The 26,088-nt window shown below is 38.8% G+C and overlaps 1 protein-coding gene across 1 annotated transcript; it reads right to left on the reverse strand.

Annotated features, from left to right (window-relative positions):
• Window positions 1-1,591: 1,591 nt before the first annotated feature.
• LOC124263237 (bone morphogenetic protein 1-like) lies at window positions 1,592-25,888 on the reverse strand. The gene is made up of 13 exons (XM_046697828.1): window positions 25,811-25,888; window positions 24,610-24,743; window positions 24,026-24,187; window positions 23,392-23,491; window positions 23,052-23,188; window positions 20,244-20,393; window positions 18,051-18,398; window positions 13,079-13,222; window positions 12,550-12,705; window positions 12,059-12,137; window positions 10,951-11,072; window positions 10,412-10,573; window positions 1,592-3,069 (listed from the first exon to the last, which is right to left on the reverse strand). Exons 3-13 carry the CDS (start codon window positions 24,108-24,110, stop codon window positions 2,762-2,764), a joined length of 1,791 nt encoding a protein of 596 aa, XP_046553784.1. The 5' UTR covers window positions 24,111-24,187; window positions 24,610-24,743; window positions 25,811-25,888; the 3' UTR covers window positions 1,592-2,761.
• Window positions 25,889-26,088: the final 200 nt, after the last annotated feature.

A 26,088-nucleotide genomic window follows, 5' to 3' on the forward strand; every position in this document is an offset into this window, starting at 1 on the left:
ATTCTTAATAGATATAGATAATAATTCTGCACAATGATGAATAGATAGGGGGAGATAGGATCGCCTTGTCTACAGCCTCTTTCAAGATTAAAATAATTTGAAATGTGTCCTGTGATTATTATTGCACTGTTACTATTATATTGAAACAATGTATTCCATTGTTTTTGAGAAGGTAAAAAATTGAATGCTTCCAGTGCTTTATCTATAAATTGCCACTCTACAGTGTCAAAGGCTTTTTCAAAATCTACTGTTATAAGAAGCCCTGGCTTTTTGTGTATTTCACAGTAATTCATGATATCATATAATATTCTAATATTTTCCCCAATGAATAGGTCCGTAAGATAGCCCGTTCGCGTTTCGCTAATGATATTTGGTAGAACATTCTTGATTCATTTGCTATTACTCCAGAAGCTATTTTATAGTCAACATTTAATAAAATTATTGGGCGCCAGTTTTTTTAGGTAACGCCTGTCTATGTTTTCTTTAGGAATGCAGGTTATTATACCCTGGTTTTGAATATTTGCCAAAGTTACAATATAGAAAGCATGTGTTATAGATCTAAGGAGAATAATTCCGATATCTTTCCAGAAAAACTTGTAGAATTCTGCTGGAAAACCGTCTGATCCTGGACTCATTCGATTTGTCATAGATTTTAAAACAGAGGCACATTCATTTAGTGTAATATGACCCTCACAGCTGTTTCTCTCATTCTGATTTAATTTGACATCAATATTGGTAAACTGACGTGCATATCTTTCAACCTTTTAGACTCTGAAAGAAAAAAGGCTCTGACATTCAATTTCATGTTCACTGGAAAACCTGTTGATGGTTATTTAAGAACGAGTAACCGTGGTTTGAAAACACAGAGAAACTAACTCCCGTAAGCATTCGCAGTGAGCATTCAGCTTACCCAGATATAACTTGAAAATGTAGCTTGCTGTGTCGTACCATTGTTTTACGTTGACATAAGAGGATATGTAAACAAACTAATCACACTACTGATTCTCTCTGCTCCGGGCACTACCAATTTAATTGAAAAGTCGATTATCAAATAAAAGAATCGAGAAAGAATATTCATAGTAATAAACTGTTACACTCCAAAGAGAGTGGATTTTGGCGACAGTATAATCTTTATTCGTTTGTAAGTTTCTTAACAGGTAGTTAGAAATATATCTCCTTGGCAAGCGAGTGTCAGTATCTCAAATATGCAGAATTATATGTACTTGCAGTATACGACGGGGTTGTTTATGTTTATCACCGAGTGATTAAGCTGACAATACAATTACTTTTTACTTAAAGACAAATCCTTTAATCACATCGGTTAATGAATACAGTCGAATATACGATTTTACGTAACTATTGAGGATTGTGTATTTTCCATCCGCAATTCGTTGTGTAGAGCTACGTCCCTTGTAATACGTGTATATGTTTATGAATATAGAGAGAGTGAGTTTAGTTTTACGCCGCACTCAGCAATATTCCAGCTATATGGCGGCGGTCTGTAAATAATCGAGTTCAATATCAATATTCTAACCCGGACTTTCATGGGGCGTATGAATATAAAACAAAAGAAATGAAAATGTCCTTCAGTCATCGTTTTATTCATATGTTGCACCTAAATTTTAAACGAAGACAGAAAAATACATATGAAAGAAAAGACTAATACCCTGTTGTAGCTGTCTAATGTTCATGAATTATTTTCAGTCTGGTTGGAGTACATAAACACAATAAACGTCATATTTCTACATTCAGATCCATGTTACCCGAGGTATTTGTTACATGTACAACACAGACAGGCATACATGATCCCTGAATAGTTACATTATGCATTTCTGTACAACGTTTAAGTACATAAAGATATCAAACAACTATATACAACTGTACAAGTATATTCATATAACTGAATTCGCAACCAAACATCTAATTCTACCATCACAAAAATGTGAAAAAAGGGAGAGAACTAAAACAGATCAATACATATCACAGCATGCCGTATCCTGTCATCAAAAGATCAAAGGCACAGGCGGTGCTGCATCCTGTGGAACTACGAAATAATGGGTGACGTCACAAACTCTGACCCCCTTCCCGTATGATCTGAGGCATTGTTGGTAGCATCGTTCTTGATTTGATCGTTCTTTTAAGGGCAACAGAATACTTTATTACACTGCACATGGTATAAACTTAAATGAACTGAACTTTATTCACTCAAGCTTCGGACTGCACATGGCATAAAGCGAACACAAGTGTATAGTGAGGGTATGTACGCTTTGAGGGTAAGTACGCTAGAGCCATTCGCCAAAGCACCTCTGCCAATCAGCTTGAGTCATTTGATTAGAGGCCAATTATGCTATTTCAAATGGCCTTATGACCTAATTAGCCTGTTGTAGTCATGACAGAATGGTGATATCATGCATCAGAAAGTCGACGATGTTTATACACATGGAAGGTCAATATTTGTTTGGCAATGCTTCCGTACCCTGCTTGACGTACCCTGAAGAAGGTATGGCAGCACCCTGAGCTGCCAGTGTGTTGGCAGAAGGTGCGTTGGCGGTGTGTGCTTGGTCAAAGTTGTTGACCACAGGTATCAGTGAGGATAAGTACGCCAGAGCCATTCGCTAAAGCACCCCTGCCCATTAGTCATTTGAGTGGAGGTCTATTGTGCTATTTTAAATGGCCTAATAACCTAACTATCCTGTTGTAGTCATGACAGAATGGTGATATCATGCATTTGATAATCGATGATGGATGTACACATGGACCTTCAATATTTGTTTGGCAGTGCTTCCGCATTGACGTACCCTGAATAAGGTACGGCAGCACCCTGAGCTGCCGGTGTGTAGGTAGGAGGTCCAGTGAAGGTTGTGGCGGGCATTGCGTTGGTGATCTGAGCTTGGCCAAAATGGTTGATCACAGGTACCTGGCCTACAGTATATTGCACTGGGAGGTTGGTGGCAGTGGTGCGTTGGCCGTGTTTGTAGATGCATATGCCGATTACACTTATTATGAGTAGCAAAAGAAACGCGCCACCAATCGAGCCCCCAACAATGGCTCCAACATCAGTATCCAAATCTATAAAATATGATGATACAGAAACATTAGGTATTACCCAATAAGACATTGCAAAGTTTATGTACAAAATCCCGAGTTAAAATAATTATTTACGAGTTGTAATTTACAATGTATCCATGGATTAATTTTTGGTTTGGCTCACAACCATAGTTCTACCAATTGTGTACAGTACCTTTATATCCGTTCTTCACAAATTAATAGGGGCGGTAGGGTAGCCTAATGGTTAAAGCGTCCGCTCGACACGCTGAAGACCCGGGTTCGATTCCCCACATGGGTGCAATGTGTGAAGCCCATTTCTGGTGTCCCCCGCCGTGATATTGCTGGAATATTGCTAAAAGCGGCGTAAAACCATACTCACTCACTCACTAACAAATCAGGCACCCATGAAGGGCCACCTCCTCGTGGTGGGTGCTGGGTCACGCTAAGCGCCCTTCAACCCCCGTTGTGGACCCGGGGGGATATATGGTCCACCAACCCGTTTGCCGTGGGTTGCGCCCCTGTGTCGGTGGAGGACGGGATTCTGGTGGTTGAGGGCACTGGAGCCAGGAACAGTGTTCCTTTTGCCCAACACACCACTTCGGCCCTGACTTCACCTAGACGGGAGGTAGAATGGGCCCGGTTCTACCAATCGGCTGGTCATGCCAAGCCCTGTGCATGTATATTGTGGTGCACATATATTTTATATAGTTAAATGTTTTGGCAAATGTCTTGGCTTTATGATGTTTCCTTCGAAATTCAATTAGAACTTTCATTCTATAACTTGCCTAGAGTCCTATGCCCAGAAGGCGGTGGCTCATGGGCCAATCTGGTGGAGTAATTATTTATAATTCTTCTGCTGGAGTATATCATCCAAGTATCCTTGGTGCTACAAGTCGGAAATCCACTTGTTTTTAGCATTGTCTATATGGTACTCCGTGGTGGGTGGGGAGCTTGGATGACGAAACAATATAACAACAGCCATGGATTATCAAACCCCTAACAAAAAAACCAAACGTCCACTTGAAAGCGATGATCAGCAACGTCCCTCCACATCTATCGATTATTGGCCACGATTTTTGGTTATCGAGACTCTTGACAAGACTCCATTAAAACTAAACCCTTTTGCAATTTCTAAAGGTGTCTCTGGAATAGCAGGAGAAGTCAAAACATCAAACGCTTGCGAACAGGATCGCTGTTAATCAGATGTAACAGAAAGATACAAGCAACCAACCTGCTATCAATTGATGTATTCATTGGAGTTCCGGTTCTGGTGTCAGCTCACAGAACGTTAAACACCAGCAAAGGTATTGTTAGAGATCAGGATCATCTATTTGCAGACATGACTGAGCTCGATATTGTATCCGAGATGAAAGACCAAGGAGTTTCATTCGTCAAAGGTTTACAACCCGGAAAAATAATGAGATCATTCAAACAAACACTTACCTGTTTTCATTTTCTGCACCACTTCCTCCAAAGTCAGTCAAGGCAGGTTATTGCAATCTAAACGTTGATGTATATATTCCAAACCCTCTGCGCTGCTTCAAGTGTCAGAAATACGGACATGGTGTGAATACTTGCACATTGTCTGTTACATGTGCTCACTGTGCTGAGAATACACATGTAACAGAAGATTGTGATAGTATTTCTAAAATGTGCAAACTGTTCAGGACCTCACTCGTCTTTTTCTAAAGAATGTTCCATTTGGAAAACGCAAATGGAAATTAACAAAGTCAAATTTTCCAGAAACGTCAGTTTCGCAGAAGCCAAAAAAATTGTACTGTCCTCTGAACTCACTGAGACTTACGCCTCCGTCACTAAAACTCCTGAATCGTCCTCAAAAAAGAACTACTTCACCTGTAATCACTTCATCAAGCTCATGTCAGACTGACTTGACATGGGTGAATACAGAACATCCCAAATCTATCTTTCCTGAACAGACCACTCAGACAACACCACCTTCTACGCAGCAAAACGTATCTCCTCCTTCTCAGTCTCGATCTCAGTGTGAAAAGAAGAATGAAAAACAAACAGTAAAATCGAAAACCAAAACAAGAACAGAATCTTCGAAACCAACTCGAGCTCCTAAAGGGTCAGATGATAAGATCAAATTGTTTAATAGGTTTGGATCAATGGAGGATATGGAAGTGTCTGACACTATCCATTCAGGGCACATAGCTTGTCGCCCTCAAAAACCGTGCGGGGTAGATCCCCAGTCAACCCACCAAAAAGATAATGTTTTCCAAAAATATAGTACAGTGGAATTGTAGAGGATTAAGGACAAATTTTAATGAGTTACATCTTTTAGTTCAAGATCTGGCACCATCAGCGTTCTGTCTGCAGGAAACTTATCTGAAACAGACAGATACATTTAATCTACGTCAGTTCGATGCATATCACTATTTCTCACCTCTGGGTGACAGGGCCACTGGCGGATCTTCAATCCTTGTTAAGCAGAATGTTATTCACAGCCCAGTAAAACTTACAACTAATCTTCAAGCTGTTGCAGTAAGAATCACTCTTCATATTGCCTTTACAATATGCTCGTTGTATATCCGCCTTCTTTCACACTTCATCTGTCTGATCTTCAGGGTCTCTATGATCAGCTTCGAAACCATGCATTATAATGGGTGATCTCAATGGCCATAATCCACTCTGGGGTGGCACAGCTACTAACACTAAAGGTAAACTACTAGAAGATTTCATCACGAACAATGACTTGTGTATATTCAATGATGATTCAAGCACTTATCTGCATCCTGCAACCGGCACCTACTCTTCTTTAGATTTATCTGTTGCAGACTCTAATCTACTCAATGAATTTGATTGGTCAGTCCATAATGATCTCTGTGGAAGTGATCATTTTCCAACGATACTATCACAAATTTCCCCAACTGATTCTCCATCTTACTCAAAATGGAATTTTTTCCAAGGCAGATTGGTCCTTATTTCAAACTTTATGTACATCTAAACTAAGACCTGAATGTTTCAGTGATGTTGCTGATCCTATTGAGATGTTTTCTGACGTTTTAACTGTAATAGCTGATGAATGTATACCAAAGTCCTCTACAACTCCACATGTGCGGAAGCCATGGTTTAATGCAGACTGTAAAATGCTAGAAAAGTAAGGAAGAAGGCAGAGAAATATTTCCGCCATCACCCAACTGTCCATAACTTAAATAAATTCAAAATACTAAATGCGAAGGCGCGTCATACCTTCAAACAAACTAAACGTCAGTCTTGGCGAGACTATGTTTCAAAATTAATTCACGAACACCTATGTCCAAAATATGGAATATGGTGCAAAGGATAAAAGGTAAAGGATCAAAATCTGGTGTTCATCATCTTAAAAATGGAAACACCATATTAACTGATAAATCTGACATAGCTAATAAATTAGGAGAAACTTTAGCTCAACATTCCTCATCATCAAATTATACACAAAATTTCAAAATTTAAACAACAAGCTGAAAAATGAAAATCAATTTTGCGTCTGATAATGGTGAGGGACTATAATGAGGGTTTTTCCATTCATGAACTACACACTGCCTTAGGGCAAGCTCATGATACTGCTACGGGTGCTGATGGTATTCATTATCAGTTACTTAAACATTTACCTGATTCTTGTTTAGAAACCCTGTTAAATATTTTTGATCAAATATGGACAACGGGTAATTTCCCTTCCTCGTGGCGGAATGCTGTCATTATTCCTATTCCAAAACCAGGCCGTGATCATACTGATCCTTCCAACTATAGGCCAATATCGCTTACTAGTTGCGTTTGCAAGACCATGGAACGAATGGTCAATAACAGACTTGTATGGTACTTAGAAACTAATAATCTTATTACAAATATCCAGTGTGGGTTTAGGAAAAACAGAAGTACCATTGACCATTTAGTTAGATTAGAAACGTTTGTTAAGAATGCTATCGTAAATAAACAACATGCTGTATCTATATTTTTGATCTCGAAAAGCTTATGATACCACCTGGAAACATGGAATTTTGAATGATCTTCATGATATGGGTCTGAGAGGCCGTTTGCCTAATTTCATATCACAGTTTTTAACAGATCGACATTTCCAGGTGCGTGTGGGTTCCACCTTGTCTGAATTGTATGAACAAGATCAAGGTGTCCTGCAAGGTAGCATATTATCTGTAACGTTGTTCAGTATCAAAATAAGTAGTTTATCGAAAGTGTTAAATGACTCTGTTGATGGGTCATTATTTGTTGATGATTTTAATGTCTCATGTCGGGGTAAAAATATGCACACGATTGAGAGACAGTTGCAGTTCTGTCTCAATAAAATTAAAGATTGGTCCGAACGAAATGGCTTTAAGTTTTCTAAATCTAAAACTAACTGCATCCATTTCTGTCGCAAATATAAACCACACAAGGACCCATATTTACATCTATCGGGTACCCCCATTAAAGTAGTTAAGGAGGCTAAATTTTTGGGTATCATATTTGACCATCATCTTACGTTTTTACCTCATATTAAATATCTTAAGGCAAAATGTCTGAAGGCATTAGATATATTAAAAGTCGTCTCCAATGCTAAGTGGGGAGGTGATCAGTCGACCCTCCTTCACTTATACAGAGCACTAATTCGTTGCAAACTTGATTATGGTTCGATCGTGTATGGTGGAGCCTGCAGAAGTAACTTGAGTCTATTAGATTCTGTCCACCACCAAGGTCTAAGACTTTGTCTTGGATCCTTTAGAACCTCACCCATTGACAGTCTTTATGTTGAGGCCGATGAGCCATCTTTAACACTTCGCCGTATCAAATTGTCTTTACAATATGTCACAAAGTTATCTTCTAATGATTCCAATCCTGCTCACAACTGCGTTTTTCACCCTCTTTATGAGGATTTGTACAATAAAAAAACTGCCCTTGTTCCGCCTCTTGGGATACGAATCCAACCATATATCTCTGCTGCCGGCATTGAGTTGGAGAATATATCTCCTTCCCGTCTTTTTTCTTCTCCTCCTTGGCAATTGGTTAAACCACACGTTGACCTAACATTAACTACATTTAAAAATCAGAAACAAATGACTTACAGTATAAGCAAGAATTTAGTCAACTACGAAATAAATATAATACATACAAATCCTTATTTACGGATGGGTCCAAGGACGGTGGCGCAGTGGCATGTGCCACTGTCATTGGATCCAGAACAATATCTTCTAGAATACCGGATAACAGCTCTATATTTACCGCAGAAGCAAACGCCATCTTAACAGCTCTTAAATATATTCAAAGACATCCTAAACATAAACAATATATCATCTTTTCTGACTCACTTTCTTGCCTTCAGGCTATTAAAAATCTATCTTGCAAACATCCACTTTTAATTGAAATAATCGAATTATATAATGAACTTGCTACTGGCCAATGCGACATCGTCTTTTGTTGGCTGCCCAGCCACGTTGGCATTTCTGGGAACACAATGGCTGATCTTGTTGCCAAGGCGGCACTCAACAAATCTGTGACACCACTTCTTATTCCATATTCTGATTATAAAGCTGGCATTAGAACTTACATCCGTGATCTGATGCAGAAGAAGTGGGACACCCAAGTAGGTATTAATAAATTACATGAAATAAAACCCTACATTGGTTATACCTACTTGGGTTGTCAGTCCAGATTTGAGGAGGTCATTATGCGACGATGTCGCATTGGCCATACGCGTTATACTCACAAATACCTATTGAAAGGTGAGGATCCTCCGTTTTGTATCCCTTGTGATGAGAGAACCACGGTCAAGCATGTCCTGCTTGACTGTGTTGAATTCTCCATCATAAGGGATAAATATTTCAATGTAAAAACAATGAAGGATCTTTTTACAAATGTTAATTATCATTTAATTATTGGCTTTTTAAAAGAAATTGATTTAATGAATGAATTTTGATTAATATGTTCTGTACATAGATGTATTTTAATTATTGGTAGTTTTGATTTGTAACTTAGATTGTGAGTGGCAGTGCCCTCAAAGGGGGTTGAAGTAGCGTAAAATTATTGTCCTCCTGAGAGGGTACGTAAGTCCCAAAACATTCAAAGTAAATTTCAACCTACTACTCTTTTAATCGTAGAATATATGTTCCTTTAATATATGGCTAGATTATCTAACATTGCTAATAGCTGAGGGGATGGTGTAAATCCAGCTAGGGTCCATGCAGGAAGCTAATGTACTGTAAGTCCCCATGGTCCCTAGTATGGTGATCTACGTTCAGTTGTTGGCAATATATAGCCGGTTTTTACCTTGTATTGTCCTATAGTTAGACTGTTTTAGATTTGATTGCTAGTTTTAAATTCGAATCTGTGATAATCTAGTTATTTTACTGTCCTTCGTTGACAGGTTTTTATAGTTTGCCCTTGCTTATTATGTATAAAATTAATTGTTCTCGTCACGATATGGCTGAGATATTGCCGATATGACGTTAAATTTTAACTCACTCACTCACTAACAAATCAATAGTCAGAAAACTACTGACAAGCAGATGCAACACATTAATTAGATTGCCTACCCTTACTTGGATCTGACAAGTATGTCATTATATACGTCTTACAGTCTGTCGCTCATGTTTATGCAATTAGCAGGCAGTGAAATACCTAATTGCAGTTCAACAGACATGTAATACGAATTCTTTCAAATCCCAATTTAAAGTATTTCTGTGAATGAATTCACACATTGCAAATCTCAGTGTAGCATAACAGCAGAAAGATAAAAGGTATTCAGCAATTCATTTAGCTTCAACGGTATTACTCTACAGACAGTTAGCTTCTAATTGATTTAATATTTCAATCTGTGGCTTAATTCTACCACAAACTGTATTCATATTTGTCAAGAAACTGTTATTCTTTGATTGAATTAATTTGGAATAAATGCAGTCAGAAGGATTCCGTGCAGTAATGATTGTAATAATAATCGAACAACTCCCTTCCTTCATCATAGGTAAATTGAGCTAAAAGCTGTCCATGAACGTCTCCTACAACGTACATGAATCACCATCTTACAGCGACGACATCAAGCGTTCGTGTTTTTAGCGTATCCTGATCAGTCGATGCAGCCTTAACAAATCGCAAGCAAGTGAAAGGGATATATGGCACAAGTTAAGGAAGGGGACGATTTTGGCCAGACAGCCCCTGGGATGTGAACCTAACTGCATCAACAACATACAAGCAAGAGACATATTTGGAATCTTCGCAAGCACCTGATGCTTATATCACTTACTCCCTCGTCCAAATCACCCCACCCAGCCACCATGTTTACACACTGATTCATTTACTGTAATGACTTATGTTAAAGTCCTTTCAACTTGATGTGGTTATAAATCGTGTATTCAACTTGTCCGACACTTACCAGAATGATAATTATATTCGTTGGTATACTCTATCTTGAACCCACGATCAACACCAGATGAATCCGACTTGAATTTCAGGAACATAACAGAACCAGAACTGCGTTTGATAGGCTCACTCTTTCCACACCAGCAACCAAGTGAAGGGGCATTCGAGTTCGGCCCTTTAAACCAACAAGTTATATATTTTCTACAAATCAGTGCAGACACATGTTCTATAATGACGTGTCCACTCACATCCGATAGTTATACTGGAGCCACAAAGATCATAACCTCAGGACTGGACAACAGTGGCACAGAAACTTTATACATAGAATGTTCATACACGCACGCACGCACGCACACCATTTACTATAACACAATACTTTGCAACACAGAGAATACAGAAAATGTATTCACTTCGACCATTCGATGTTTGTGAGATGCTTGTATATTATGTAAAGAAAAATAATTGTATCCGAAATTGCTTTCCAGAGGATTAAAAAAGAAGTTATTGTCGAAGAACATCAACAGAAAGAATACCAAATGGCCCATCCCTTACCGTCAAATGCCTCCACATAGTCATTGGCACAGCCGAAGGACTTTTCGAGTCTAGATTCAATAACGTTGACTTTGACAATGTAGTCCTCATCCGCGGTGATCTTCCAGCCGACCTCAGCGTTACTAGAATACAGAACACACGTGTATTGTGGTCATACGATCTGCCAAAACAGTGGAGGTAGGCAATATGTAAACCTTTCACCAGTGATGAATTTTGTGTTTGTTCTACTCGCGACGTCATAACATTTCTAACGTGTAGTAAAGTTTAACACTCGTGATGAATCGGGTTAGAATTGATCTTCAGCAACCCATGTTTGTCGTAAGAGGCGAAAACCGGCATCGTGATGTCTGGATCGCTGACCTGGTTGATGCATGACATTGTTTCCAAATAGATAGGTGCTCATGATGTCAATGACTGGATTGTCTTGTCCAGACTCTGTTATTTACAGGAAACCGTTATATAGCTGGTACTGTTGTCAGGATTGATGATCAGGGGAATGTTCTTATTCTTTTCAATATTAATTTCATTATAGCTTTTCATTTATATTAACTGCCGGCTACATTTTCCTACAATCGCCAGCGGCTGAAGGGATGGTGTAAATCCAGCTAGGGTCCATGCAGGTAGCAAAAGTAATGTAAGTCCCCATGGTTCCTAGTATGGTGATCTACCTTCAGTTGTTGGCGATCTATAGCCCTTGTTTTATGCTGTATTGTCCTCTTTTATTGAAATGTTTTAGCTTTGCTCGCTAGTTTTTTTCATATCTTTGATTCTCTAGTATTTTTATTGTCCATCGTTGACAGGTTTTAATCTTCAAAATGTTTTCTCTTTATATTGTATAAATTGTTTTCGTCACGATATGACTGAGATATTGCCGATGTGACGTTAAATATTAACTCACTCACTCATTTATATTATATCATACCTACACCTATACCTCCAGACACAACAGTAGTTTACGACGGGCTTGCCAACATCTAGTGAAAAAACAGGCTGACCAATGTTGATTACCTTCCTCGTATTTAGACATGGTATTGATAGTCGGCATAAATAACCGGAATCGCGGAAAGGACATATGATCGTAAATTGTGTACATAACTCGAGCACTCACCTCGGGTAATTAAATGGGTAATTCGGAGAATATATGTACTTGCTACTGTAGGAAGCTGAAAACTCCTCGGTCTCAGAAACTGAAATATAATATGACACAATACTTAGATACGTGTATGTATGTATGTATGTATGTATGTATGTATGTATGTATGTATGTATGTATGTATGTATGTATGTATGTATGTATGTATGTATGTATGTATGTATGTATGTATGTATGTATGCATGCATGCATCCAATACATGTCTGTGCGTGCGTGCGCTGGTGCGTGCATGCATGCATGAATGTAACCAACTATACAATTCAATGTAACTTAAGAAATTTGCACAAAAGTGGAAAGACGTACTTTCAAAAATTCTTTGGTATAAACAAGGACATTCTTCGGTTACTTCTGCCTTTGAGTACAAAGGGAAAAAGGCAATAAAAGGCAGAGGTTACATACAACATCATATTTGTCCAGTGTTGGAATTGCGCATACACGTTTCTTACCACTAAAGTGTCCCGCTTTGAGATGCATTTGAAATCCTTTGCGTCTGGTAAATGAGTCAGAATGAAACCTAACGGTGATGACGTGACCGGAACTGATGTAGTCAGTGTCGTCATCCCCACATAACCTCCCGGCACTTGATGAACTGGATGATACTCCTGAGCACAAAAACGCGTTAATACAAATCGAGAATTCATAAACCAACTTATATGATTATCATTTGTATGTTTAAATTTTATGATTATACGTTTACACTGTTTAAAAGTGTATTTTCAGTGATACCGCCTCGGTCTGCAAGCTGTCAGATGAAAAGCGCCAATAACGCGTCGTAGACGTTTGCAATATTAGGGAAATATTGTTCATAATCCACTGCAAAAGATGACTTGGTGAACACCACCAACATTATGCCCTTCCCCTCCCTCCCATTTCTGTAGCACGCTATCTTTACATCTTGTTCAAATGACACATATAAAATTGGAGTATTGGTATATTCCTATGTTACAATTATCAAATGGTTTCAAGAATAATTACCATCGTATATTTCCAGGAAATCGTATGTACATTGGGATGTTGATTCAATCAATGTGTTCCTGACTTTAGCTTCAATGTTCGTGTTTGCTGGAGCATGTATGGTCCAGATGCATTCCTCGTGGCTGAAATGAAAATCATAACAGACTGGTTTATGCCATCAGAGCACACAAGAATACTTACAGGTGAAGGAGATTCACTCGTTCACAATGTCGTGTATGGCAAAAAGAATATGATATTCATACTGCATAGTAAGCGCATAAATGCTATGAAATTACAAGAAAACAAACATTTTCATTTATGGCTACATGGAATTTCTTGATAGGTCCACAAGCACTGTGTGTTTGAATACATAAGATCAATATCTTTGTTTTCTATTTTCTTTAAGTTCGTAATCTCAACACAATTTTCTCAACTCAGCTGCTTGTCAGAGAGAAAGCAGCTTCAGCATCATGTGTTATTTTATTTATTTTACGTCTGCAGCGAAAAGTCGGGCATAAAATTCAAAAATATAAACAAGTCCACGAAAGTCTGTATTGTAAGAGGGATAATTTCAACTTTCCACGGGTCAACGGGTTCTTTCGCATTGCAGTTTTGAGCATGTCCCTTTCTAGGACAATTAGAGCGTTAAATGAGTCATGCTCAGTGGTTGTCTAAAGCGGGATACACCATTCAAGGAGTTGAGTGAGTGAGTTATTATTTAACGTCACATCGGCAATATTTCAGCCATATCGTGACGAGAACATTTTACATTGTAATGGAATATGTAATATATTATAATTAAAAACCTGTCATCGAAGGACAGTAAAGCGACTAGAGTATCACAGATATATATATGTAAAACTAGTAATTGAATCTAAAACATTTTAACCATAGGGGACAACACAATCTAAAAATGGGCTATAGATCGCTAACAACTGAAGGTAGATCACCATACTAGGGACCATGGGGACTTACAGTACATTTGCTTCCTGCATGGGCCCTAGCTGGATTTATATCATCCCCTCAGCCGTTAGCAATTAAGACATATCTAGCCATACATTAAAATTACAAATATTCTACGATTAAAAAATGGAAAGTTGAAATTCACTTTGAATGTTTTGGGACTTACGTACCCTCTCAGGAGGACAATAATTTTACAGTACTTTAACCCCCCTCGAGGATACAGCCACTAACAATCTATGTTACTAATTCAAACTTTCAATCATAAAATATTTAGCTATTTACAAATCGGTTAACAAAGTTAATTCTTTTAAAAAAGCAATAATTAAATGAGGACTTATATTAGTAAAAAGATCCTTCATAGTTCGGGATTTGAAATAGATATCCCTTGTGATGGAGTACTCAACACAGTCAAGCAAGACATGCTTGACCGTGATTCGTTCATCACAAGGGATACAAAACGGAGGATCCTCACCTTTTAATAGGTACTCATGCGTATATCTAGTATGGCCAATACGACATCGTCGCATAATGACCTCTTCAAATCTGGACTGACAACCCAAGTAAGTGTAACCGATATAGGGTTTTATTGCATGTAATTTATTGATACCTACTTGGGTGTCCCACTTCTTTTGCATCAGATCACGGATATAAGATCTTATAGCAGCTTTGTAATCAGAGTATGGGATAAGAAGTGGTGTCACAGATTTGTTGAGTGCTGCCTTGGCAGCAAGATCGGCCATTGTATTCCCAGAAATGCCAACATGGCTGGGTAACCAACAAAAGACGATGTCGCATTGGCCAGTAGCAAGCTCATTATATAATTCAATAATTTCTAATAAAAGTGGATGTTTACAAGAAATATTTTTAATAGCCTGAAGGCAAGAAAGAGAGTCAGAAAAGATGATATATTGTCGATATTTAGTGTGTTTTTTAATATACTTTAAGGCTGTTAATATGGCGTTTGCTTCAGCTGTAAAAATAGAGCTGTTATCTGGTAAACGAGAGGAGATTGTTCGGGATCCAATGACAGTGGCACATGCCACCGCGCCACCATCCTTGGACCCATCTGTAAATAAGGATTTGTATGTATTATATTTATTTTTTAATTGATTATATTCTTGTTTATATTGTAATTCATTAGTTACAGATTTCTTAAACTTTGTCAGAGTAAGGTCAACTTCAGGCCTCACCAATTGCCAAGGAGGAGAAGAAAGAAGACGGGAAGGAGATATATTTTCCAGCTCAATGCCGGCAGCAGAAATGAAGGGCTTAATTCTGTGCCCAAGAGGCGGAACAAGAGACGGTTTTTTGTTGTATAAATCCTCGTAGAGGGGATTAAAGACACAGTTAAATGCAGGGTTAGACTCGCTAGAATATAGTTTAGTTATGTATTGTAAAGATAATTTGATACGACGTTGTGTTAGAGAGGGCTCATCTGCTTCAACATATAGACTGTCAATAGGAGAGGTTCTAAAGGACCCAAGACAAAGTCTTAGGCCTTGGTGGTGGACAGAATCCAGTAGTTTTAGGTTGCTTTTGCAGGCTCCACCATATACGATGGATCCATAATCAAGTTTCGAGCGGACCAATGATCGATATAGTTGGAGGAGGGTAGCTTGATCCCCTCCCCACTTAGAATTGGAAACGACTTTCAACAAGTCAAGTGCCTTCAGGCATTTAGTTTTAAGTGCTTTAATATGTGGTAGAAACGTTAAGTGTGAGTCAAAAATAATACCCAAGAACTTGGCCTCCTTCACAACTTTGATAGGAGTGCCATTTAGAGATAGTTCCGGGTCTTTATGCGGCTTATATTTTCTACAAAAGTGTAGACAATTAGTTTTTGACTTGGAAAATTTAAAACCGTTTTCAAGACACCATTTATGTATTTTATTTAAACACAGCTGCAGTTGCCGTTCAATAGTATGCATATTCTTACCACGACAAGAAATATTAAAATCATCCACAAAAAGTGATCCATCTATTGAATCATTTAAAACCTTGGATAAACTGTTAATTTTGATGCTAAAAGTGTGACAGACAAAATACTGCCTTGTGGGACACCCTGATCCTGATTATAATGGTCAGACAGGGTAGAACCCACGCGGACTTGAAATTGCCTGTCAGCTAAAAACTTGGATATAAATTGAGGCAAACGGCCTCTCAATCCAAAATCGTGTAAATCTCTTAAAATACCATGTTTCCATGTAGTGTCATATGCTTTTTCTAAATCAAAAAAGATTGACACTGCATGTTGTTTATTAATTATGGCATTTTTTACAAAAGATTCTAAACGCACTAAATGGTCGATGGTACTACGGTTTTTACGGAAACCACATTGTATATTAGTTATAAGGTTATTGGTTTCCAAGTACCAAACAAGTCGATTGTTGATCATGCGTTCCATGGTTTTGCAAACGCAACTAGTGAGTGAAATTGGTCTATAATTTGAGGGATCTGTATGATCCCGTCCAGGTTTAGGTATGGGAACAATAATAGCATCCCGCCACGACGAAGGAAAATTTCCAGATGTCCAAATGTCGTCAAAAATGTGTAAGAGCGTCTCTAAACATGATTCAGGTAAGTGCTTCAGGAGTTGATAATGTATGTTATCAGCCCCTGAAGCAGTATCATGAGCCTGATCAAGAGCAGTATGTAGCTCATGTATCGAAAAGGTCTCATTGTAGTCTTCCCCATTATCAGAATTAAAATTAATAGCTTTCTTTTCTTGCTGTTTTTGATATTTTTGGAATTCAGGTACATAATTAGATGAGGAAGAATGTTTAACCAACGTCTCACCAAGTTTATTAGCAATATCAGATTTATTAGTAAGTAATTCGTTTCCATCTTTGAGATGGTGAATGCTAGACTTAGAGCCCTTACCCTTGATTTTCTGGATCATATTCCACACCTTGGATATAGGTGTGCGAGAATTAATTTTTGATATATAATTTCGCCAAGATAGGCGTTTACTTTGCTTAAAAGTACGTCGTGCTTTGGCGTTTAAAATTTTATATTTGTCCAAATTGTGGACCATAGGATGGCGACGGAAATAGTGCTCGGCTTTCTTCCGTGCCTTCCTAGCCTGTTTGCAGTCATTGGTAAACCATGGTTTTCGTACGTGAGGAATTGCAGAGGACTTTGGGATACACTCATCAGCTATGTTATTTAGTTCATCTGAAAAACATTGTATGGCATCAGGAATGTCATTGAAAAGTTCAGGTTTGAGTTTGTCAGTACAAAGATTTTCATATAAAGGCCAGTTAGCCTTTTAAAATTCCATCTTGATGAAGGAAGAACATCAGATGGATTCACAGGTTTCAGTATTGTTGGGAAATGGTCACTTCCACAGAGGTCATCGTGGACTGACCATTCGAATTCACTCAATAGGTTGGGGTCAGTAATAGACAAATCAAGAGCTGAATATGTTCCTGTGCCAGGATGTAAATACGTATTTGAGCCGTCATTATAAATGCATAAATCATTATTGGAAATAAATTCCTCAAGTAATTTACCTTTGGTGTTTGTATGAGTGCCACCCCAGAGCGGGTTGTGGCCATTTAAATCACCCATGATTATACAGGGTTTAGGTAATTGATCATAAAGAGCTTGCAGATCGGTTAGTTGTACAGCCGATGAAGGTGGAATGTACAAAGAGCATAAAGTAAAAGCAACCTGTAATGTAAGTCGAACTGCAACGACTTGAAGATTTGTTTTAAGTGGAACTGGGCTATGGATCACAGTGTTCCTCACCAGGATGGATGATCCACCAGAAGCTCTATCACCCGGAGGAGAAAAACAGTGATATGCATTGAAATGACGGAAGTCAAAGTTATCTGTTTGTTTCAGATACGTTTCTTGGATGCAGAACGCTGAAGGTGTAAAATCTTGGTTTAACAGATGTAAATCATTTAAATTATTCCGGAGTCCTCTACAATTCCATTGAATTATAGGTGAAGACATTATTTCTTCGGAGGATGAACGGGAGATCTACCCCTTACCTTCCTTGAGGGTGACAAGCTATGAGTCCTACCATGGCTCTGGTCGGACACATCCATGTCCTCAAGGGATCCAAACTTATTATAAATTTGGACCTGGTTATTTGACCCCTTTCGGGGTCTGTTGCTTTGACTCTTTTTGTTTTCATAGTTAGGTTTGGATGGATTTTTCACAGTCGCTTTCGCACTTGTGTCAGATGATTTAGATGGTTGGTTCTGAGATAAGGATTTGTCCTTCTCAGAAGACGCCTTTGACTGAATGATGGTTTGTGGAGGTGTGGTTTGAACACTGGAAGTCACCTTTGGAGGTCTCGCTTGAATTTCGGAAGTTATCAAGGTTGGGGCAGAAGTCCTAGCCCACGTATAGTCGGTTTGGCAACCAACTGAAGTACATGAGACATGTTTTGATGTAGAAGCCTGAACAGAAGCAGAAACAGTGGCAGCATAACTCGGACCTGATTGTTCTCGTGTAAGAACAATCTGTTTTGCTTCAAAGAATGACACGTTTCGCTCATGCTTTACTCGCGAAATTCTTGATTGCAACTTCCAGGAAGGACATTCCTTGGATGAAGAAGGATGGCAACCCGCGCAGTTGACACAAACAGGTGTTTTGTCACAAAGACTACTGTCCTCGCATGTTCCCGCACATCGATGACATGCAGCTGGATTGTTGCAAGACTTGGCCCCGTGACCATACTTCTGACAAGTGTAACACCTTAAGGGGTTGGGGATAAAAGTCTCCACCCTCAAGTTGCAATAACCTGCTTTCAGAGATTGTGGGTGAACTGGCAAACAAAATGTAAATAGGTAAGTGTTAGTTTTGATAACTTCGTTATTCTTTTTTGACTGTAAAGCGTTTGACCTGACTTACACCTTGGGAGTGCAGTTCAGTCATGATATCAATTTCGCTCATGTCTGAAAGGCAACGTCCAGTATCCCGGACGATGCCCTTGCTGCTATTTAGCGTCCTGTGAGGGGACACCTCCACAGGAACATTTGCTAAAGACTTTGTTTTGAGCAGAATATTTGACTGTATTTGTTTCCTGCACTCGATTAGCAAGGAACCAGATCTCAACTTTTTTATTTCCTTTACGTCTCCGGCCAAACCTTCAATGCCCTTTGATACAGCAAAGGGATTCAATTTTAAAGAGCCACCGTCAGGATCACACATAACTAGAAAACGAGGCCAATTATCCGGATTGTTAGAGATTGCTTGACCGTCATCATCTGAAGACAACGAATCGTCAGATTCGTGTGAGCGTTTTTTTTGAGTGGGGGTGCCATGATAGAAATATATATGATTCGTCCTCCTAGCTCCCCACCCACCATGGAGTGTCAACAAGGACGATGCCTCAATGTCTGTGGATCTCCAGCAGACGGCACCAAGGATACTAGGAGGGTATACTCAAGCAGAAAAAATCTTGAAAAGATAAATCCCACCAGATTGGCCCATGAGCCACCGCCTTCTGGGCATTGAGACTCTAGGCAAAGTTCATGATAAACATATTCCAAAATTAGTGTAAAGGAACAAAGGCTGCCAAGACCGAAATTTCAACAATTCCAAATCAAATTTTGTGCAATTACATATAATCAATGCACAGGGCTTGGCGTGACCAGCCGATTGATAGAACCGGGCCAGTTCTACCTCCCGTCTAGGTGAAGTCAGGGCCGAAGTGGTGTGTTGGGCAGAGGAACACTGTTCCTGGAACCAGTGCCCTCAACCACCAGACTACCTTCCTCCACCGACACAGGGGCGCAACCCACGGCAAACGGGTTGGTGGACCAAAAAATCCCCCGGGTCCACAACGGGGGTTGAAGGGCGCTTAGCGTGACCCAGCACCCACCACGAGGAGGTGGTAGGCGATGTTAAGGTTGTGAAGTCAGTCGTAGTGATATTCAGAGTTCCCCCACAATGGTATGGTTCTGAAAAAGACATTATTTCAGCAATATATTAGCGTGTCATTTTGTTAAAGAGAGGTCGACACAGGTGGTAAAGAGTTTCTGAATCCATTGGTTCTGACAAACCAATATTCGAAATACGGGGTAATTTGGAATTCGAACCTATGACGATCAGAATTTTTGAAGGAACCTTTGTCAGCTGTTCAGAACGCTATTCAAACGTGACCCTGACTCTTAACATCTCTCACATTTTCGTAATTTATGTGTGTTAATAGACATTTTGTTTACGTCACTTAGGGGAAAGTGGATAACTGTAAAGAAGGGAATACCATTCGTTTCAAAGTATGCCAACTTGAAGCCTCTTTTAGCTGTTGATGTATCTGTATGGAAGTGAATTGTCACAGCTGATCCAGTGCTCTGAAAGGTCGGTCGTGAAGGGCCGCACCATGATGATAATGTGTCATTAAAGATTGATGGTCCTGGAAAGAATAAGTATGATGATATTGCATAAGCGACGGCGGGAAAGTACAAATGCGTGACTGAGATATGTGGGCATAATGTTAGGAGGAACATCCGGGCTGATATAGATCGTCAATCATTTTGTGGAAACCAAGAGGGAGGGAGTGAGTTAATATTTAAAGTCACATCGGCAATATCTCAGCCATATCGTGACGAAAACAATTTATACAATAAAGATGAAAACATTTTGAAGAGTAAAAATATTAGAGTATCACAGATATGAATATTAGTCACAAACTTCTAAATGCCAATCAAACAGATAATTTCAAATTTACTGCGTAGTAAATAATCTTACGAATCTAAATTACAGGGACAAAGAAGAAGATTATGCCATTCTAAATAACACACATGTTACCTTTGATCTATCTGCACATTTTCAGCACCAGTACATGTTCAAATTTATAAGACTGTGGGTCGGTTTATGAATGCTTATTTTTCTGGTAATTGCTTTCAAAGTGAACTTCAAATGACATTGCTTTCATTTTAATAAATCAGTTGGTGATTGGGATTGTGGTGTACCAAGTGAAAAATATTTTAAAAATATGATTTCTTGTTCCAAGGTTGCCAAATTTCAAAGAAATATTTTGCTCTTTTTAGTATAAAAAAGTATAAATTCAACTTGTCCTAATACTGCATGGAAAGCATTATGGTAAATCTATGAGAGCGATTTGGTGGAATATTTGAAATGCGTTAAACTTTGTTTTCTTTTCACATTGATCATACGTTGCAATCAGTAAACATTTCCTGTGTGGAATTTAATTTACCCATAGCCACTGTCCTTAAGATCGTTTAGTGTAGTTTCCAAGATCATAAATTATAGCTCTTTATGAAAATGGACCTTTCCATACACTGCATAGAGTTCTCATGTTTCTGAATAGAGTGAATAGAAAGGAATAAAGTATATAGAGAATACTACATTCGGTCTCATTACATAGAATTACACGAAACGTTTGTCCTTCCTATCGCATCTGACCGAGCAAAACCGAGGTCAGATACCATAAGAAGGTCACGAATTTCGTATAATTTGTATGTAATGACACCGAGTGTGGTATTTGATTTATTACCCACGTCTTACATACATTAAATTGATAAAAAAGCATACTTTTTAAGGTTTCAAATCGAAACCAGTTTCATAAAGTGGTTGCGGAAGAATTTTGTACTGTAGACACTGTGATGACGTCAGATCTACGCCATTTCTCGTCTGTCCCCTTGGTGACCGACGTCACGATGCATGTCAGTTGTCGTCGCCTCGAAGAGCCTCCTACAGTAAACTACTCCGTAGTACCCCGTTTCTTAGTTTGCAGTTGCTTCACTCGGCTAACATCACTGGTGGAAACATTGCGTATATGTTTTTTCCACGGATATAATGTCTCAGTTCGACTCACAATTAAACAGCGACACGGAACTGTTTACATTCGCAATGTTTACATTCTCACAATGCATATAAGTTGTAGAATTAATGAATTGCCACAATGTGACTAACTGAGATCAAATCGTTACAATCTCAGGTCAAGTCGTTACGACACATGTCAATGCGATACGACACTGTGTGACGTACGAGATTAGTATGCAACTACCCATACGTTGACCACGTGGGTAATAATGACGTGTATCAGTGGAAAGAGGTACTAACTATCGGATGTTTTCTCTCGTTTACATTTCCACAATGTCAAGAACCATCATCGTTTGGTTTTAGAGTGAGTGACAAGAATATGTGAATATTTAGGGTGTATTGTTATATTTTAGTCATATCATAGCAAGAACAATTATACATTAATTTGAATATATTTAGACAAGGAAAACCTGTTGACAATAGACACTGAAGCAACTGGTGTATCAAACTCAGAAAACTAGCAAATTGTCCTCAAAAGATGTCAGAACAGCACTGTATAAAGACAGGCTATAGACCACCAGCAACTGAAAGTGGTCCATCATACCAGCGACCATGTGGACTTACAGTACCTTCGCTATTTGAGCGGGCAGGTTAAATTTAGCCGAACGTTAAAATATCAAATATTCTTCGATTCACGTTATGTTCAACATATTAAATACTTTGAATGACAAGGACTTAAGTAACTCCGCTAATTTGGCCCCCTTCGGGGGTACAGCCATTACCTAATCAAAATCACTAACTTATTACAATACACACTATTATCAAAATGTATCAATGCATTTCCTTTGATATATATAACAAAATGAAACTTATTCTATTCTGTTTGAAATCGTTAGTCCTTGTGGTGGACATATATGCTTATGACAGCTTGAGCAAAACGAAACTTGATTATCAGCAACTCTTGCCAGTTAAGAGAGGGTGGTCTCGCTCGCTGACTTTCTTGACACTTAACGTTACATAACGTTACGTAACGCAGTAACGTAGCTCGGTTCCCATAGAGTCAATAACCTTTTTTGTGCGGTCCAGGCTCGATTATTTACAGACCACGGTCACGTAGCTAGATCAAGGACATACAGACATTGTGTGATCAGTCTTCACTCCACAGGAATATGCCAAAATGTGCTTGATCCCTTGATTGTTGTAAAGAATATTAAGGCAATGGATCAATACATTGGTCTTGGTCGTTATCATTTCATTACGGAAGTAGAGACTGCATATAACTCACCGTCATAAGCCGTAACATGGTCATATCTGCAGGTTACGTAACTTCTATCATTAGAGTATATATCCGAGTCGATAACTTCGATGCGCAACATCATATTTGGACTAGAAGCCGTTATTGTCCACCGACAATCTTCCTTGCTGTAAGAAGAATTCATCTCAGTAGTATCGCCATGTAAATGGAGACTGAGCTCTACCTTTATTATCTATTCCATGATTTCATTTTAAATAATCACATAATGGAAAATATAGCTATGTCACTGAATAATGGGCAGTGTAGATCTACGAAAGTTAATCGCTGATGTATACACATGTAAACACACAGGTACTAAGTGAATACTTACTTTTGATATCGTACAGGGTATCCAGGGGACTGTAAGAACTGTCGATTTGTGGTCGCATTAAGGAACAGAGAACCACAGTTTCCTGACTGAGGTGGTTCGACTGCAACATTGACGACATCAATCATATTATTTCTGAAGGCTACGTAACTGCGAGCAACATGAAGTTAGAAACGGTTTCAGGATTCTTGGTTGGGGATTCGAATCCCGAATCTGCTTATTTGACGCTTGCAAGCAGGGAAGAGCTTCAGGACCGTTGACTATCTCCGAGGGTGCACGGCAACGTCGAGGATAGATACGTTTGACAGATAAAGGTGCAAAGAATATAGTTACAAGGACACTGAAGTTCCGAATTCCAAATGTGTAAAGGAAATGCATAATAAGAGCTCAAATACCAAATACCGAATGCCGAGTGCCGAATCTGCAAAAGAAAAACCCAGAATCTGAAAAAGAATCAGATTCGGGATTCGAATCCCGAATATGAAAAAATATGCATGCATTCGAATCCCGAATCCCGAATCCGTTTCTAACTTCATGTTGCCGTTTGCAGAACACGACACGGTGTCCTAACATTCGAATATTATATACGTTATTCAACTTTCGTCTTAGTGTATACTTCTGCAGCTCTTTCACATACCTTTCCGTATGCTGTGTGAAGCACGGAGTCGGAAGCCCCGACCACTTGTGTCACCGTTGGTTTTGAACACCATTTTCATTATCATTCCGTTGGAGTAGTACGGACCCACTGGAGTTGTTGAAGAATCACCACAAACCTCTCCAATGCGGCTCCCTCTCTGACCTACATTCAAAACATACGTTTAGACGCCCCACAAATAAATACAGAACAAAGCTTTAACCTCTACTTTTGTTCACACTTGAATTTTACTTTGAGTTTTGCAAATCTACAACGATTCACAATTCATAAACTAGACAGAGTACGTCGGGTCAAACGCTGCTTTGAACAGAATTTCAGTTATTTTAAGGGGCGTCAGAACAGTAAAGAACAGGTCGAAGTTTGTTATGCACTTTCTCGGTAATTATCTATCGAGATTCACTTTCCTTTGCCAAGTCATTTTCCTAACAAGTCTCAACACATGGTCAGTCAGTTTGTATTTCCCTATAGAGAAAGATTTGGGATTGTCCTGGCTACAATGAACGTCTTTTGCACCGAGTAGACAACGCGTAGGTCTTGTTCCATGGTTTTGAACATTACTCACAAACCTTGATAAAGAGTAACCGAGTCATTTTCGCAGTGTGGGTAGGCGCCGTCTAAATCCGAGTGGACGATGTCTAGTTTCAAGTTTCGTGGCGTTGAATGTGATATATCGGCCAATGTTATGAAGCATTCCAAGTTACTGAAACAATTTTAATCATTATATACATTGTGTTGTCTGAACATTTTACAACTGTGATAAGTATTTTGCAACAGGGCAAGTGTGTAACAGATTTTCAGTAAGAAACAGCGTGCATTGGCAAGGACATAAAAGTGACCATTCCAATCATTTTTCACAGCTGTAAACCATATCGGATTTCAGGCGTTTTCCCATGCTATTGTGAAGTAATTCACTGGACGAAAATCGGGTATTGTACTGTTATTGAATAGTTTCAAATCTTCGATATATCTAAAGTTTACATTATATCGAGATAAATTCTTAAATTTCAAATGGATGCTATACATGAGGAATTTCGCGTTCTGTTTGTCAGACTTCTGCTTTCAGTCAGTGTCCTGAATCATTGAAGATAGAAGTATACATAGTATATTTACGAACACCATCTTCAGTTACAAATACCACATGGATACTTTTCATAAGTATTTCATTTCGGATAGAGGTGTACAATATTTCTGTGATACCTAAAATTCGAACATATCCATTGAGTGTTTGATATGTTTTCCATGATATGCTCTTGGTCCTTAAATCCACTGAAACTATTTGGTTTCCAATTCCTCGATATTCAGCTCAATAAGGGAGAAACCCACGATAAGTCAGAAAGTACCAGGTAATTTAAAGCTAAAAACACGCATCACGGAATTATCTGTAACGCGCAAGAAAAATCAATTTTTATAATAAATAGTCTCGGTATAACATGAGGCTATTGACTCTTACCAAAGTAATGCTGATAAGATTAGTGCATATGCTGGGATGATACGATTCGGCCCATTGCTTGCAATAAGGCATCCCAGTCATATACAAATACGTTCTTTAAATACTCTTTGGATGAGCAGGTGAGTAACATCATAAGAAACTTAGACGACCATGCATAACTGCATTACACAATAAAACCCTGTTAATCAGGACCTATCTTGTTCCTTTGTGACCTATTAAAATGTAGTACAGCTTGCTTTGATTCGTTATCCTCCATGTGTATTAGCTTTGAGCGGCGGCATGCGGATAGACATGATTTTACAGTACATTTAACATACCTTTCATAAGAGTCGGGATATCCAGGTGACACAATGACCAGGGGTGAGAAATACACGGGATACGTATTATTGCAGTCTCCAACTGAAAATGTCAAATTATTTTAATTAATTCCACATTTTTAATTATGTTGTCACCACAGCCCATTACACAAATGCACTGTTTGTGAAACAAGACAAACGTGAAAGATATAACCAGCAAAAGACAGAGGTGTAACTAAATCCTACCTGCGAATCTGAAACTGCATCTCATATACAGTAAAACGTAGTTAATCCGGTAT

This window comes from Haliotis rubra, unplaced genomic scaffold, assembly GCF_003918875.1.
Source record: "Haliotis rubra isolate DU_JTF1 unplaced genomic scaffold, ASM391887v1 Scf874, whole genome shotgun sequence".
NCBI lineage: Eukaryota > Metazoa > Mollusca > Gastropoda > Lepetellida > Haliotidae > Haliotis > Haliotis rubra.